The following is a 19,114-nucleotide window of genomic DNA, read 5'->3' as shown; positions in this document are numbered from 1 at the left end:
CCTTCATTGTGAACGACTTACATATAAAAATTACTCCAACAGATTAATTTATTAATTTACTCATTTCCTAGGTTTGACACTAAGGATACAAAGTGAACAAGCTATGTTCAAGGCATTCATAGTACAATAACAGATATATTTTTTCTTTGCTTATTGAAGAGTTATAATGCCATGATAAGTCTAAGTGTGTGCTATCATAGTTTATTTGACCTGTTTTTTTTTAACAGGATTGTCATGTTTTTTGGAAAGCTCAAGAATTTATAACAGATGACATTATCTTAGAATAAGCACTTACCCACCTACCCTTTCTCTTCTGTTTTATTGACACTTTCTCTTCTGTTTTACTCACATAGTTCAACTCTCACCTTCTAGAACTGTATTTCTGGTTAATAAAAAGACTAGATTTATTTTTCACAGCTAACTTTGGTTAATAGACATCTGCAAAGCTTTCCAGGGAGCATCAAACAAAGGCAGCCAAAAAGTCTCAATTTGATCTATAGTAAAATTATTTCATCTCAATTAATTCCAGTTTTGTTGATCTAAATAAAACCCTATCAATTTTCCAAGACACAAATTCTCTACAGGAAGTGCATGAAACTCAGAGTGTTGCTAGGGATTCTGTTTTTCACATACAGGTCCCTGATGTGGCTAAGGAACCACTTCCAGGGGAAAGAGCCTTAAAAGGAAAGAGAAGTGTGTGTGTGTGTTCCTCTCTTCCAGCCAGACTTTCTGAAGAAAATGGGAAGCAGATCAAGAAGGCACGCCAACTTGAAGATTGGTGGAAAACTGCAATTTCACTTGAAGTATAATAATAGGTGGCAATGGGGTTACATTATGACTAAGAAAAGAGAACGAAAATGAGGAACACGTGAAACCTAGAAATACTGGATATCAGATAAGACAAAGGTGCTCTAAAACTCTTCTATAGAAACATAGGTGAATAACAAACAGTGACACTACAAGATCTCTAATGAACCACTAATGAAGAATCAGAAAACATCAAAAGCATTTGATTCCTTCTCAAAAGTAGACAGCCCTTTAGAGACCCTGGGGGGACCAGAATCATTAAGAGTGAGGAAAGCACTCTGGGCTTTTACAGAATAGGAAACATGGAACTCTGGTTTCCACATGGTATCTCCTCCAGATCAAATCATATTTCTATATAACATTTCCGTATTGTAAATATGTTTTAAAAAGAAGTTTGTTGGTAGGTCACAGCAAGCTATCTTATATCGATAGGTATAGTCTCCTTGGAACATTTATAGGTATTTCTCATTAATGTCAAGGCATCCTAAATAACGGAGTTAATTGAACTAAAGAATTCCTTGGTTAACTTTCTGAAAAGCAATCTAAAAATAGTTTACAATAGTACAGTAAATTAATTATAATATACTGAAGTCAAATTCCAAACCAAATAGATTCACTTTACATGAAATATTGAATGTAAACTTTTATTTCTTAAATTTCATTTCTTTATGGTTTTTAACAGTTAGGCTTGAAGTATCTCATGAACTATTATTTGAAAATGAATGGGAGAAATATGTATAAAAGATCAGAAGAATTAAATTAACTTAGATCAGCAATCCAGAAGCTAAGATTTTTTTTTAATCATGGTGATTAAAATACTAAGAAAATTCCATCTAGCTCTAGTCATTTGGATAGAGCATTGGCCATCAGAGGAAGGATCTGTTGACTCCAGTTTAGGGCACATGCCTGGGTTGCAAGCTCGATCCCCAGTAAGTGGCATGCAGGAGGTAGCCAATCAATGACTCCTTCTCATCATAGATGTTTCTAGCTCTCTCTCTCTTCCTCTCTAACATCAATAAAAATATATTTTCAAAAAGAGAAAATTCCATCTAAATATAAATAATTCATATTTAATTTAAAAAATTTATAATCATCTCAAATAATAGATGATCACTACACAAAACATTTTCTCCCTAGTGAGTCATACTTGCTTTCAAGTTAGACATTATTTTTATTAGGTGATTTTTTAAAATAATATTAAAAACATTATAGTGAACAGACCATTCTCAGTATCTTAGGCTATGTCTCTGATGCTGTAGTAGTATTAACTTAAAAACTTAGTCATTCATATTTAATTACATAGGAACATATCAAAGTATTTTGCAATGTAAAAAATAAACTGGTTATAAAATAGTATGTACATCACGACTGCAAACATACTTCCCCAATGTAATTACTACATGATTAGGTGAAATAAATACATGCCTCCATTTTTAGAATTAGACATCCAACACAACGTTAAAATCAATTTTAAATTTTTCTCCATTTTTCTGTCTGAAAATCATTTTGATAAATTAAGATCTTAGACACTTAAGAATTTCAAGCGTATCTTAAGGTCCCTTTCTTAATTTTTTTACCAAGTTGTAAGAACCTTTCTGGGATCTAGCAGCAGTGTTGGGGGAGGGGGACAGAGAGGGAGCAAACAGATAAACAAGCAAACTAACTAAAATTGCTCCCTCACTCTACTGCGGGCTAGTGGTTTCAGTTTTAGGTTTAAAGACAAATATGGACCAGAATACGCTTTTTAAAAGGTCACAAACACTCGGGTTTTAAACTGTTCTAAATCATTAGTGAAAATTTCACAACAGGGTCATCGGTGATTTGGAATTTTGTGGAAGCTCCAAATGTGGAAGCTCTTATTTGAGTATTTTAATAAATAAAATAGCATTTTTGGTATTACTCACTTTGGGGCCTTGTAGTCCTGGTTTTCCCGGAGGACAAACACAGGGAGCTGAGGTTGAACCTACATCACTGGGACCATTGAGACACTACGAAGACAAAAAGTGAAATAAACATGGGAAGATGCATATATATGTATATGTACTTATGTATGTATATGTTTTATTTAGCCTAACCCAGTGGTCGGCAAACTCAGTCAACAGAGCCAAATATGAACAGTACAACGATTGAAATGTCTTCTGAGAGCCAAATTTTTTAAACTTAAACTTCTTCTAATACCACTTCTTCAAAATAGACTTGCGCAGGCCGTGGTATTTTGTGGAAGAGCCACTCTCAAGGGGCCAAAGAGCCGCATGTGGCTTGTGAGTCGCAGTTTGGGGACCACAGGCCTAACCTAATAAGAAATTCCCAATCATAAAAAGGTATGAATACTAAATACACTCAAACTACATTTAAAAAGTAGGTGTAATGTATCTAAAATACTTACAGTTGATGGAAGGAAGCTAAACAGTCCCACAATGCAAATATTACCTTAAGGAAAAACAATAGTATCCAGGCTTACCTCACCATTCTGAAAGAAAAACAGTAACAAATGTGTTTGAAAATATGTTTTTAATTAAGTTCTAAATTATCTTCCTAATTTTAAAATATTTCATGGTCCAGGTTAAAGAAGACTGAAGCACCAAAACCAGCAAGAGCTAAAATATTTATTTGCAACTATCCTAAAAAATTACTTATTTTTACATGCAATTATTACATTTATAGTAGGATAAACAAAGAAAATTAACAACAATAAAGAGTAGGAGAACATTAAAATGCCAAAGCTGCTTAATATAATGACCACGCAGAAACAAAAATACATCAATGTGGAATTTATATGCTTTCTTGAACTTACTGGAAATCCTTTAAGAACGAGAGAAAAAAGCCAAAACATATCTAACCAGTCCTAAAGAGCATGAATTAAATTTCATGCACTCCAGGGGAGCTGCTCCCTAAAAAGCATATTTCTTACCGAATAAGTCACAATTTGAGACTGGTTAATAATCTTTCCAAATAATACAACATTATATCAGAAAATGAGAAGGTGGGAATAAAGGTACAAAAAGCAAACAAGCTACATCAAATCACAGCTAAGAGGAAGGAAGGAGACAAAAATGCACACACACACACACACACAAAAAAAAACTGAATGTGAGAATTCAAAATCTGCCATTTATTATATGGAAGGGAAATGGTAATGGTTATTACAATGATGCATAAATCAATAAATAAAGTATGTACAATGGACTGTCAAAATGCAACAACAATATGTTTAGTAAAGATGTATATTCTAAATTATAAGTATCTAAAAGGTATATTGTTTAAGCAATTACATATCTAGAATGCCCATAATGAATCATTTATAAAAGGTTCCATCTTTGAGTTTATTGTAGAGCCATTAATTATCTTGCTTAATGTCCCCAAGACTTTGGAACACGTGGATTCATAAGTTATTCAGTTTAATAGAAAAGAAGGAGATTATGACAGCATGACTATATAAACTAAAAAAGCTCAAATAGGGCTCAAATATCACTGGGAATCCACATTGTCACAAAGTTTTACTACATTATACATTATTTGCAATAGCAGCAATACTGCACACCATATTTTGCCTAAAGGAAAATAGATTGATTATATGCGTTTGTATATGTAATCAGACTTCGTAACATTTTAGCTTATAATCTTTTCTTTCTTAACACATCAATAAAAATAGTCAAATAAAAGAAAATCTTAGGTAGGTAACAACAATAAAAATAAAACTACTTGTTTTGAGAGCTATACTATTGTTTGAGAAAACATGCTGGTGATCAGGAAAATGAATCATTCCCTGCTCCAGAACTATAATGCTTAATATGCTAATTATAAATTTAATTAAGAACAGAAATGTATTTCACACAAGATATTCAGACAAAATATCCTATAATTTTCTAGAGCAAGTCTACTCCTGCTTCTCATGAATATTAGGATAGTCACAACTAGACATGATGTGGAAAAAACAGTTTCTTGTGGTCTTTCATTCATACTTACACAGTGAAACATTAAAATTTTATTTCAGTTATGAGCTTCAAAATATGTTTTCATCAATATAACTTTATTTGACAATTGAAAAAAATTAACTCTATATATTAAATTAAAACTCACATATTATCTGCTTTTTATTTATGTCTTTGAAAGTACTAAAGCAGCACTTGGAAAAAATAATCCATCCTACTTACAAATCCGGGAATCTCGCATGCTGTCTCCCGGTTGTTCTGTTCTGGGTCACAGTAGATTCGCAACTTTTGGACATCAAACTAGGAACATAAACCCAATCAAGTAAAAGTTGAGGCCAAGCTAATTGTTTTATAAGAACAACTCAGATACACAGAAACAGCCAATATAGTTAGCAATCATGGAAAGTTTAAATCACAGCATTCAACTGAAAAAAAAATTGAAAATAATAAAAGTTGAATACCTAGCACATAGTATTAAAGATGTGATGCAAACTTCTCTAGCACCAAAAATAAATCTCTGATTTCCTCCAGGAACCTAGTGGAGCTTTTTAGTACCCCTGATTAAAACCTAGTCTAGGGAGAACTTTCTAGGACAGTTCAAAAGGGTGGCTCCAAAACCATCTTTAGTCTCAGAGATTTAGTTTCTGGCATGGAATATTGTGTGATGAGTAGGCCCATCACCTGTTACTATGTAAATACTTACTATAAATGGACATGTAACATTATTATATAGAGACCACGTGTGCAATCACACATTTAAATGTACAGCTTTCCCTTAATAAAAAGAGTGGGAAAGCCTGACTTTTCAAATAGAGGATTTACAGGAAATGACTTTTACATGCACACTTCTCAACCTACACATAGATAGTCCATGTTAAAGAGATATCGAAAAAGTTAATTTTGTTCGTGAAAAACCCTGACATGCATTAATTTAATTTTATCCTCACAGGGGTAAAGAAATGTTTATAACGCTACTTACAACTCTAATCACATTGCCTTTTCCAAATTCATTATTTAATCTATGCCTCTCCTGGGATAGTGTACATGAAATTAATGTTTCATGATAATAAGAATTCTACCCTGAACCCAGGGGAATATTTTTCTAAGTATTCTTATAAAATAAAATAAGTCTAATTTTGCTTTTTCATACTTACACAAAAACACACAATTTCACTATTGAACTGACCACATTTTTAAGTATCTTAAAGAAATTCACAATTAAGTTAAATGTGATAAATACTATCAGGAAGGACAGCAAAGCTCCATTTTATATAAAGCAAAAAGCAAGTAATTATTTATCCACCTGAACAGTTTCTTCTTTCCCAGAGTATTTTCCAATTTGGGTTTGGCCACTGATGAAGATCCCTAAAACTGGATGTAAGGGTTTGTTTTCAATTTGTTGATCATCGATATACAGAGTTACATCCTGTTCCGTTACTAAGAGACGGATTTGATGCCAGCCTTCATCAAACAATGTCTATAGGAAGAAAATACAGAAGATTCATAAGTAAAATTCCTAACAATCTTTTATTTTCTTCATGCTCATTCCTTTGCTGTCAACCATAAATCCACACCACACAAAATTAGCTATACTATCGATATATACAAATTCTTCCTAACCCAAGCAGGGTCTCAAATGCCACTCATCAATTATTTTATTAATCCCCAGAGTTTCTATTCCATATTCCCAAGTAGTTGTGTCAAACAACTCACTCAAAGTCACAAATGAGGTCCTAATCTCTGAATTCAAATGATTCTCTCACTCCTCATCTTTTTTACTCCTCTTTGATATTCTCACTCAACTTCCATGATTCAAACCACTTGATTATCATCATTTCTTCTCCAATCGCTCATTCTTATACTCTTTGAGGACCCCTCTTCCGCAACCTGCCTTTTTAAAAAATATATATTTTATTGATTTTTTACAAAGAGGAAGAGAGAGGGATAAAGAGTTAAAAACATCAATGAGAGAGAATCATCAATCAGCTGCCTCTTGCACACCCTCCACTGGGGATGTGCCCGCAACCAAGGAACATGCTCTTGTCTGGAATCAAACCAGGGACCTTTCAGTCCACAGGCCCGCTCTATCCACTAAGCCAAACCGGTTTCGGCACACAACCTGTCTTTTAATGAGACATTCCCCACAGGTCTATCCTTGACATCTTTCACTCTTTCTTTCCTTTGACTATCTCATCCATTCTTACAGGTCAATTATTACTTCCATGAACTAATTCCCATACTTACATCAACATATGGTACCTATAATTCCAATACTGCTAGAATAATTTGCCAGGATGTCCCACAATCATCCTGACAGAGTATGTTAACAAAACAAACTTGAACTACCACCCAAACCTTCTTTTTATCCCTATTGCCCTTATATCATAGTATCGATATCTTGAATTGCTAAACCAAAACAAGTTTCTTTACCTCCATTTTCCTTTCAGTGTCAATAACAAATAGATGCAAAGTTCTATTAAATATGTCTCCTAAACATGATAGAAATTCACTTCTTTATGTCCATTCCCACTGCCAGGAGTTAGGTTCATGAGTAGCTTGCTTTATTTGAATAATTTTCAAACATATCTCTATCTCAAACCCTTCCCTCTCCAGTCTATCCTTCATACCTCTATTAATCTCTCTCACTGGAATTTTGTCACAGAACACGCCTGATCTTATTTTCTTATTCCCAGAATCTAACACAATTCCAAGACAGACTTTAAAGTATTGCTTATAAAAGAAAAAAGAAAAAAAGAGAGAGGAGAGTTTCTTCCACCGTGACACATCTATGGTCAAGACCTCTTAATGGAATCCTGTCATCCGCAGAATGAAATCCATACCCCTTTGTGTGGCTTTCCAGGTCCCCACAAGTTGAGCGCATACCTTGCTAGTCCCTCTTTCATGCATCTTATACTCCAAACACAGGGATACAAATTTCCATTCTCTAAATAAAAATTCTGAATTGTACAACACATGACTATTCAATACTGAACCACTGACCTAATGTGTTCTTATCTCTCTCCATAAAAATCCTCTACAAACATGCTTCAAGGTCAGTCCAAAAACCGTATCATGTATGAAGGCTTTCTCATATTTTGTATTAGAATCCACTTTTCCCTCCACACTCTGCTAACTATGCTATACTTCTATTAGATATCAGAAGCCTTAAATTTTTCATTATAAGCAAGCTCCTTGAAGGAAAGAAAAATGTCTTATTTATTTTTCATTTTTCACAGAACCTAGAACATTGCCTTTAATGAAAATGGCAGACAACAATTTTTACAAATTTAATCTATTTACCAAATGAAGAAATTATATAAATGCATAATTTTACATATGACTTTGTAGATTTCCTAGATGATATACTACATCATTAAGCTTTCATAATTATAATAAATATCAAAACTTAATTGCCTTTATCATCACATCTGTATTCAGAACACATGACTTAGAAAATATACTTTTATTTTTAGTTTATCGATTTTATTAAATAAATATATATATATATATATATATATATATATATATATATATATCCCTTTGTGGAGAATAAAATATCCTTATACTTAATGTGAATTCTGCATCCATTTTCTGCCCGTACTTAATGTTCTAACAAATGTCTTTATTTCAATGTCTTGTGAGACATGGCCATGTAAAACAGACCAACATGGACCTTGAAAATAACCAAACCTGAATTCAATTTTTTTATTGTCACCACTTAACTACCGTATTTTTCGGACCATAAGACGCTCCGGACCATAAGACGCACCAGTTTTTAGAGACGGGAAATGAAGAAAAAAAGATTCTGAAACAAATAGTGTCCTAAAATATTTTATGTGCATTAAAACCCAACATCACAGTCATAAACACATGTAATCAACCCTGTAAAGTAAACAGCAGCATTTAGAACCATTTTAGAGCCGGGCAAGCACACAGAGACCACACAGAGCCGGGCAAGTAAAAAAACTTTTTTTAAAAAGTATATGTGTAGGCTATATTTGGACCATAAGACTTCTGGGGGGAAAAAAGTGCGTCTTATGGTCCGAAAAATACAGTAGCTCTGTTACTTTGAGTAGGAATTTACTATCTTTGAACTTTGGTTCCTTGTCTGTAAAATGGGAACAACAGGTTCTTCTTTGGGGGGGATATTATAATTCAATGTGCCTGGTACCTAGTAGCAGACATTAAAAAATGTTAGTTCCCCCCACCCTAAATTCCACATGGATTAAGAAAGAATTTTCCTGCCCAGATGGCATGGCTCCGTGGTTGAGCATTTACTTATGAACCAGGAGGTCACGGTTCAATTATTGATCAGGGCACATATCCAGGTTGTGGGCTCAATCCACAGTGTGGGGTGTGCAGGAGGCAGCCAATCAATTATTCTCTCTCATCATTGATGTTTCTAGCTTTCTATCCCTTCCTCTCTGAAACCAATAAAAAATATATTTTTAAAAAGAATTTCCTTCCTTTGCTTTTTTTTTCTTTCAAGAAAGCAACATTGAAATCTGAAGTTGATATCTTTCCAGTCATTTTAAAATTATAGCTCTCTTCTCCCAATACACATTAACCTAACAGTGTTTCCTCATGAATAACATAATCATATCCAGACATCTTTACCTTAACTCGAGGGTCAACAAAGGTGACCACTTGTGAGCCATTAACCACGCTGGTCGTTGTAAATAGTAATGTTTTATCCACACCATTTAAGGTAACAGCTATTTGTGGCCTTCCATCAATGGTTAAAATTCTCCATAAATCCCACATTTTCTTGACCTTAAATCGCTGAGTGGAAACAAATACATATGATGGAGGAAGTCCTTCTGGAAAAACATTGCTGGGGAAAAAGAACATGAATAAGCTTAAAGAATTCTCAACAAAGCTATAGACATATCAAAAAATATATATCAACACATATTTACCTTGTGAATTCTGATAAATCAACTTTTGATGTTACTTCATATCCTTTTATCTTTGTTGGTGAAAGCTGGATTCTTTTCTTAACCTTTTTCTTTACACCCAAGCCTAAAAGAATATCAAACCCCTTCTCATCTCGAGCTGCCACTGGAATTCGTGTTGGACAGACAGATTCTATAAATCAAAAGCAAAAGCAGTAAATGTTGATTAAGCATGGAATGCTTTAATAAGAAAAGAAAATCAATAGGGGGATATTAGAGAATATAAGAAGTATAATATATATAGGTATGTAAATATATATTAATGGATGTAAGTGTATTTTTCTGAGAAAACATGAAAAGTTTCTTGGCATTTGAGTGTGAGGTTTCAACTGACTCTTCTCCCATTAAACGGGGATAAACGTAACACAGAAATGCAAGAGGAACATTTATTAATGGATTGTTTTGAACATTATGCTGAAGTTTATAAGTTACTGTGTATTTTGAATATGGAACAACCTAATACCTGGAGGAGTAGAAGGATACTGAAATAGGACTTATGATTCTCATCCAGGATTTACTATTAATTAGTCACATGACCTTGGGTAACTCTGAAATTTCCTGGATCTAAATGAATTCTAAGATTCCTTTCTTGCATTCTTAGCATTTAAGGGGTAAAAAAAAAAAAAAGTATTGTTCTTCATATCCTTTCCAGTTCTAGCAGTTTATAATTCTACAGTTGAAATATCACTGGTTCTGTCACTCTGGAAAAAACTTAATTGTGGGTCTTTTCTGTTCATGAAAGTTCTAAAAATGGGCCTATTATCTCTTCTATGATTAACTACATTATATATTATAATCATTTATAAATAAGTAAAAACTATTTCCTTAACAAGAAGAATTATAGTTTGTATTATACAGTCATCTATGTAATAACATATGATATGCCTTTCACTTCTCTGGGAAACTAGGGTCTCAAATGATGTGGAAATTTTTATATGGTTGAAATGCTGTTAAGCTGTTGTACTGTAGAAGTGTTGTAATGTTTTCAGATTCTTCCAAGGCCCTCATATAACATATACATTGAGCATGACTGCTTATATTTTATAGCACAGCTAACAGAACAAAACAAGAATAAACTTCACTAAACATACCTTAAAGTGATCACTCTCTTACATAACATTAGGGAAAGGAGAAGGCATCATATTTATAACACCATAAAAAGTAATGAGATGAATTTCATTAGCCCAATATGTACAGTCATAACTTATACCACAGAATATTGGAAATAAAGGATTGATATAAATAAAATCAGATGGATGTTTCCCTGGGAAGAGAGGTATTTATTTTTTTCTCTCAGGTCTTAAGATGTGAATTCTGAAGGGACCCAACCACATCCTTCTTGCTCTGGTAAGCTTGGAGGTGACTCATGAGGAGAGAGGTAAATCAGGCAAACAGAAGGTGTTGGTTAGAGGTGTGATTCCATGAGTTTCATGAGGAACTCCTTCCCAGCAATGCAAGGCTGATTTATTCCTACCCCACCTCAGGACAGGCTCTGCCCACTAAGATCACTTGTGGTCTACCAATTACTTTTATCAAACTCACTAATCCAAAAGCTTTTTTTCTCATTCAAGGGTAAAGAGTGAAAGAAAGCAGGAAGAGAGATAAAAAAGAGCTGGTCTAGCTAATCCCTCCACACAAAAGCATGAGAAGTAGGATATTTGATTATACAGTTTAAATCATAAACCAATGCATAAAATTAAATTTTTCCTGTCACAATGAGGCAAAATTTAGGAGGCAGATATACAAAACAATCACTTCAGATGCATTTGATTTAGAACTGCAAAAGAAGAAGTTCAGCTGAATAGAAAATGTGTTTAACATTACATCGTAAGAATATTCAGATTTCAATTGCACCTTTGAGTTGCTTTTGCTTTACAAATGAGAAGTTATAAGATGCTGGGCCAAGAGCTCAAACTTAATACAAGAACTTGAGATTTAGACCTTAGCATCTCTCATAAACTCTCATGACCCCTGGATTCTAATCTGTGAAGTGAGAATATATAATCACCTCCAAGGTGATGATTACATATTGTCTGAGGATCAAATGTGGTGATGTGGGCTTTGTAACTCCATAATTGCATGTGAGCACAGGGGATAAAGTACACATTATATCCATCATTTTCAATAATAAGATTCTTTGCACTGTAATATAATTCCCCAAAATGTATAGAAAGCAGTGTGACAGTTTGTGAAATCAGGGATATAAATTAACAGCCACAATATAGCCATGTTCTCATGTTTAACAAGGCACATCTCTTCAGGGAAAATGTATTTAAATAATTTTTTGGAGGAATAACCTTTTTCCCAATTTGCTCATCTACAAGGAGAACCAGAAGATACCCTTACAGCCCAGGCTGCTTAGCTCAGTGTTTGAATTTCTACCTAAGAACCAGGAAGTCATGTTTCGATTCCCACTCAGGACACATGCCTGGGTTGCGGACTCGATCGCCAGTGTAGGGAGTGCAGGAGGCAGCCTATCAATGATTCTCTCTCATCATTGATGTTTCTATATCCCTCTCCTTCTCCCTTCCTCTCTGAAATCAGTATGTAAGAAAGTGACTACTTTAAACTATGCTTAGTGAAGTTTATTCTTGTTTTGTTCTGTTAGCTGCACTATAAAATATAAGCAGTCATGCTCAATGCGTATGTTATATGAGGGCCTTGGAAGAATCTGAAAATATTACAACATTTCTACAGTATGACAGCATAATAGCATTTCAACCATATAAAAATTTCCACATCATTTGAGACACTAGTTTCCCAGAAAAGTGAAAGGCATATCATATCAAGTTACCTTACTCATGGGAACTGAAAAGAAAAATGCTATTTTGATTACCAACCAATAATTTTTGCATAAATTTAAGGGAAAATAAAATGAGCAAATAATTAACATTATCATTGCGTAGAAAAAAATAAATATATGTGTAAGTATGCAACCACATTCAGAGAAGGGAATGGAAACTAAAAATAAAAACTAGAACTTGAAAGTTATAATTTTAAGTACCAGAAAAACCAGTGCTAAGAGAAACTCAGTTGGGAACTTGCTACAACACCTACAATAGAAAGATAGAATAATCTAGGTAAACAAATAGTGCATTCAGGAGCAAGGGCAAAAAGGACACAGGGAAGATTTAAGTTCACATATGGTTGACTACACAGTTATAATTTCAGTTTACGCCACAAACAAACGCCTACACAAATAGGGGCCAAGTGAGAATGCCCTAGTTTATGACATCTCCCAGGAAGGGGGAGGGGAAAGGGGAGGGGGCAGGGAGTAGAGTTTGCTTCCAATTTCCAGCTTCTCAGAAGGCTGCCCAAGAGACTGATATCTGCCTCACCTCACTTGAAACATAAAGGAATCAGAATCACCTGGATGCCTGTGGGCTACTGAGAACAAAGAGGAGTGAGGGGTGGGCTGCTTGTGGCTGCATGGCTCAGCGTGAACACACTACTTAAGGCTTCTCCCTCACAGGAAGAGAAATGAGTGGAACATGACTCCAGTATTCCAGCTTTTCAAAAGGTGACAGGATGATATTTGTGTTGCCTAAGGATTTGACAGGAAACCAGCATATGTGGCTGCCTGGTGGTCACTGAGAACAAGGAAAAGTGGGGAAGTTGTGGCTAAAGAACTAGAGAACTTGAAGCGTGGCAGAGAGACACCAAAGGGAGTGAGAGATGAGCGCCTGAAAAAGAAACCAGCAAGCCTCCTTAATTAAGAAATTACTCACACAGGCCCAGCGAAATGTCATCCCCCCAAACCTCCTTAAAAAGGTTTCAGAGGCCCAAAGAATTTCTAGCCAGACAGATTGGTGTCAGACTCCCCTGTACAAAGCCAGTTGGTAAAGGCTGGGAGAGGTGACTTTTTTCATATGTGTGGATCCCAAAACAAGACTATGAGACAGACAAAGAAACAGGGAAACATGACCCATTCGAAAGAACAAAATAACTCTCCAGATACCAATTCTAAATGAAGGGAGGTCTATTACTGACAAAGAATTCACAATAGCCATAATAAAAAATGCTTTATAAATTTAAGAAAATAATGTATGAGCAAATAAAAATATAATCAAAGAGGCAGAAAATATAAAGAGGAACCAAAAGAAATGTTGGAGCTGAAGAACACAATAACCAAATGGAAAAATTGACTACATGGGTTTGAATACAGACTTATCAAAGAGAAAAAAGAACCAGCAATCTTAAAGACAGGTCAATTGAAATTATCCAGGCAGAGGAACAACATTTCTAAAGAATGAGAAAAATTTAGAAAACCCTAAAAGACTCTATGGGATACCATCAGCTAGACAAATATACATAGGATGGGAGTTACAAAAGAAGAAAGAGATAAAGCTTATTTTAAAAATAATAGCTACAAATTTTCAAGTGTGAGAAAGAAAATGGACATCTAGACACAAATAGAGAATTTTAAAAGCATGAAGAGAAAGCTACTCTTTACGACAAGGATATCAGTGGATTTTTCAGTAGAAATCTTGCAGGCCACAAGAAAATGGGATGATAAATCCAAAGTGCTGAAACAAAAACAAAGCAACAACAACAAAACTACCAACCAAAATAGTATAAACTAGCAAAAGTGTCCTTCAAAAAATGAATAAGAAAGTAACACTTTCCCAGATTTAAAAAAGCTAATGAAGTTTATCACTACTAGACTTGTCTTCCAAGACATGCTGAGGAAGTACACCAAGTTGAACTGAAAGAATATTAAATGGCAATAGAAAAGTACTGAAAAGTATTAAAATTGCTGGTAAAAATAAACATATATATTCAGAATATTAAAATGCTATAAAGGTGGTATGTAAATAACTTTTAATTCTGACATAAAAGTTAAAAGATAAAAGTATAAACAATAACTATAACTGTAAAAATGTTAATGGAGACACATATAAGATTATGTAGTTTGTGACATCACTAACAAAGTGTGAGAAGGGCAGGTAGATGCAACAATGTAGAGTATTTGTATGTGATTAAAGTTAAGATATTATCAGCTTAAAACAGATTTTTATAACAGTATAATGTTTAATGTGTAACCCCCATGTAAACCACAAAGAAAAAAAACCTATACAAATGAAAGTGAAAAACAAATCAAAGCATGTCACTACAAAAATAATCAATGAAACATAATCGCAAGAGAGAAAAGAACAGCAAAAAGGCTATAAGACAGCAAACAACAAAGAGCAATATGAAATATTTCCCTGTCAGTAATTAATTCAGGTGTAAATAAATTAAACTCACAAATAAAAAGATACAGACTGGCTAAATGGGTTTTTAAAAACACCAAAATTCAACTATATACTATCTAAAAGACATGTACTTTATCATTAAGGACACACACATGTAAAAAGTAAAAGGACAGGAAAAATATACTTATATTAGATAAAACAGGCTTTGAGACAAAACTGTCTAAAGAGACAAAGAAGGACATTAAATAATGATAAGAAGGTCAATTCACCAGCAAGAAGTAAAATATATAATAACTCTTAAGATATATATACACCTAATAGAACTAAGGGGGGAAATATACAATAACATAATAATAGTAAGGGGTTTAAATGCTTCACTTTCGATAATAAGTAGAACATCCAGACAGAAGATCAAAAAGGAAACAAAGGATTTGAAAAACACTACAGATCAAATGAATCTAACAGATATATGCGGAACATACCACCACACAGCAGCAAGTACACATTCTTAAGCACAAACAAAACATTCTCCAAGAAAAAAACACGTTAGGTCAAAACACAAGTCTCAACATATTTAAGAAGATTGAAATGATACCATGTGTATTTTCCAACCACAATAGAATGAAACTAGAAATGTTAGGAGGAAAATTCAAAAATATGTGGAAACTAACAACACTTATTTGAATAATCACTGAATCAAAAAAATTAAGAGAGAAATTAGAAAGTATCTTCAGTAAAACTAAAACATAACAAAACTTATGGTATGCAGCAAAAGCAGTACTAAGAAGGAAATTTATAGCAATAAAAATCTATATTGAAAAGTAAACATCTCAAGTAAACAACCCAACTTTTCACATCAAGGAACTAGAACAGCCCAAAATTAGCACAAGGAAGAAAACAATTAAGATTAGAGTGAAAATAAATAAAATAGAGAATAGTAAAACAAACAAAATTGTGTTTGTGTTTTTTAAAGATCAACTGACAAAACTTTAGCTAGATTAACGGGAGTGGGGGGAGAAAGAAGATTCAAATAGAAAACTTAGGAATGAAAGAGGGGTAATTACAACTGATTCCACAAAAATGAAAAGGATCATAAGAAACTGCAATAATTACACTAACAAATTTGATAACCTAAAAGAAATAGATGAATTCCTAAAATATATAACTTAGCAAGACTGAATCATTAAAAAATCAAAAACTTTCACAGAGAGTAAGGAGACTGAATCAGTAATCAAAAACCTCCCAGCAAAGGAAAAAAACCCCAGGACCAGATGTCTTCACTGGTAAATTCTACTAAATATTTAAAGAAGAATTTTGCCAATCCTTCTTAAACACTTCCAAAAAACTGAAAAGGAGGGAATATTTCCAAACACTTTTTTATGAAGCCATCATCACCCAGGTACCAACCCCCTCCCCCTCAAAAAAGACACTACAGAAAAAGAAAACTACAAGCCAACATTCCTCATGAATATAGATACAAAAATCCTCCACATAAATTGAATTCAACAGCATATCAAAAAGTATCCCACAAAATGACCAAATGGAATTTATCCCTGGGATGCAAATATAATTCAACCTATGAAATCAATTAATATGATATGCCACATTAACAGAATAAAGCATAAAAGTTAAATAATTGTCTTAATAGATGCAGAAAATGCACTTCTCAAAATCCAACATTCTTTCATGATAAAAACACTCACCAAAATAAGTACAGAAATAATTTACCTCAACATAATAAAGGCCATATATGAAAAGCTACAGCTAACAAACATAATTTGTTAAAGTTATGTTTTGAAAACCTGCTTGAAGAAAATATGTAAAAAGCAAGAGATGAGAAACTGAAAGCTCTTCCTCTAAGATCAGGAACAAAATAAGAATGCCCACTCTTTCCACTTCTATTCAACATAGTATTGGAAGTGTTAGCTGGGTAACAAATACACACAACTCAATAATAAACACACACAACTCAATGAGAATTATAAGGAGCTGAATGAGAATGTCACCAACATGAAAAGGAATCAAGATGAAATGAAGAATGAAATAGGTGCAATAAAGAACACAATGGGAGGCTTAAACAGTAGACTAGAAGAAGCTGAGGACTACATTGGCGAATTAGAAGACAAGGTAGGAAAAAACACACAAACACAGCAACAACTGGAAAGAAAATTTAAAAAGCAAGAGGAGGCCCTAAGGGAGCTTTGGGACAATACAAAATGAAACAACATTTGCATAATAGGGCTGTAGGAACTCTGAATTCCCTCTTCCGAGATACCTGCCAAAAGGAGAGGAAGAGAAGCAAAGAATAGAAAACCTGCTTGAAGAAATTATGATAGAAAACTTCCCTGATAATGGGAAAAAAACAAAAACAAAACAAAACAAAACTACACAAGTCCAAGAAACACATAGAGTCCCAAACAAGATGAACCCCAAAAGACCAACACCAAGACATATCATAATTAAATTGGCAAACACCAACAACAAATTAACAATTTTAAAGGCAGCCAGTGAGAGAAAGAAAGTTACCTACAACAAATCTCCTATTAGAATATCAACTGATTTCTCAACAGAAACATACCAGGCCAGAAGGGAATGGAATAAAATATACAAAGTGATACAAAGCAAGGAACTGAATCCAAGAATATTATACCCAGCAAGGCTATCATTCAAAAATAAAGGTGGAATCAGGAGCTTCAGAGACAAAAAAGGGCTAAGAGAGTTTATTACCACCAAGCCAGCAATCCAAGAAATTCTAAAGGGACTGTTGTAAAAGGAGAAAACAGAAAGGCAAGAAGAAACACAAACATTAAGAATAAAAATGACAAAAACAGCCAACACCGGTTTGGTTCAGCGGTAGAGTGTTGGTCTGCGGACTGAAAGGTCCCAGGTTCGATTCCGGTCAAGGGCATGTACGTTGGTTGAGGGCACATCCCCAGTTGGGGGTGTGCAAGAGGCAGCTGGTCAATGTTTCTCTCTCATCGATGTTTCTAGCTCTTTCTCTCTCCCTTCCTCTCTGTAAAAAATCAATAAAATATATATTTTAAAAAATAAAAAATAAAAAAATAAAAATGACAAAAACAAATACTTATTAATAACATTAAATGTAAATGGATGAAATGTTTCAATCAAAAGACATAGGGTAGCTGAATGGATAAGAAAACATGACCCATATATTTTCTGTCTTCAAAAGACCCACTTCAGAACAAAAGATTCACACAGACTGAGAGTAAAGGAATGAAACAAAACTTTTTCAGGCAAATGGAAATGAGAAAAAAGTTGGGGTTGTGAAATTTATATCTGACAAAATAGACTTCAAAGTAAAGGCCATCACAAGTGATAAGGTCACTACATAATACTAAATGGAGCAATTCAACAAGAAGATATAACTCTTGTAAACATATATTGTATAATAAGCACCCAATCAAGGAGTACCCAAATACATACAGCAACTTCTGAAAGAAATCAAGGGATAGATCGATAGCAATACAGTCATAGTAAAGGACTTTAATACACCACTGACACCACTGGATAAATCCAATAAGCAAAAAATTAGCAAAGAAACAGAAATCCTAAATGATCACTATATCAAATGGTCTTAATTGACCTTTTCAGAATATTTCACCCCAAAGCTACAGAATATATATTTTTCTCCAGTGCACATGGAACATTTTCAAAGATAGACCACATATTAGGACACAAAGTCTCTTTAAATTCAAGAGGATAGAAATCATAACAAGCATTTTCTCAGATCACAATGGCATAAAACTAGAAATCAACTACAATAAAAACAATGGGGGGGGGGAATCAAACACTTGGAGGCTAAATAGCATGCTATTAAACAATGATTCGGTTACCAAAGAGAACAAAGAAGAAATAAAAATCATCTTGAAAATAAATTACAATGAAAATACAACAATCCAAAATCTATAGGACACAATGAAAGCAGTCCTGAGAGGGAAGTTCATAGCTCTACTGGCCTACCTAAAAAACAAAACAAAACAAAACAAAAAACCTGGTAATAAATTAACCTTGAAACTTGAAGAATTAGAAAGAGAGCAACAAGAAAAGCCAACAGTATCCAGAAGGAAGAAAGAAAATAATAAAGATCAGAGCAGAAATAAATGACATAGAGACAAAAATAAAAACAACAATGCAAAAGATCAATAAAACCAAGAGCTGATTCTTTGAAAGGATAAACAAGATTAATCAATGTCTACCAGGCTTA

The 19,114-nt window shown here is 33.8% G+C and overlaps 1 protein-coding gene across 2 annotated transcripts in view; it reads right to left on the bottom strand.

The window, feature by feature from the left end:
• The window catches only part of COL21A1 (collagen type XXI alpha 1 chain), a 167,375-nt gene that overhangs the window by 85,024 nt on the left and 63,237 nt on the right, over positions 1 to 19,114 (bottom strand). Inside the window, exons 4-9 of one of the 2 annotated variants that reach the window (XM_036414888.2) lie at positions 9,659 to 9,827; positions 9,357 to 9,573; positions 6,043 to 6,216; positions 4,962 to 5,039; positions 3,269 to 3,277; positions 2,712 to 2,795 (exon numbers count right to left, since the gene is read on the bottom strand). In XM_036414888.2, coding sequence (XP_036270781.1) covers positions 2,712 to 2,795; positions 3,269 to 3,277; positions 4,962 to 5,039; positions 6,043 to 6,216; positions 9,357 to 9,573; positions 9,659 to 9,827 — 731 coding nt within the window. Of the gene's footprint in view, positions 1 to 2,711; positions 2,796 to 3,268; positions 3,278 to 4,961; positions 5,040 to 6,042; positions 6,217 to 9,356; positions 9,574 to 9,658; positions 9,828 to 19,114 lie in introns of those variants that run through there. The other variant, XM_036414889.2, reaches the window with a different exon arrangement.

Source organism: Pipistrellus kuhlii, unplaced genomic scaffold (genome assembly GCF_014108245.1).
Source record: "Pipistrellus kuhlii isolate mPipKuh1 unplaced genomic scaffold, mPipKuh1.p scaffold_m20_p_5, whole genome shotgun sequence".
Lineage (NCBI taxonomy): Eukaryota > Metazoa > Chordata > Mammalia > Chiroptera > Vespertilionidae > Pipistrellus > Pipistrellus kuhlii.
Note: the sequence above shows the minus strand (reverse complement) of the source record. Positions and strands in the feature narration are given on the sequence as shown.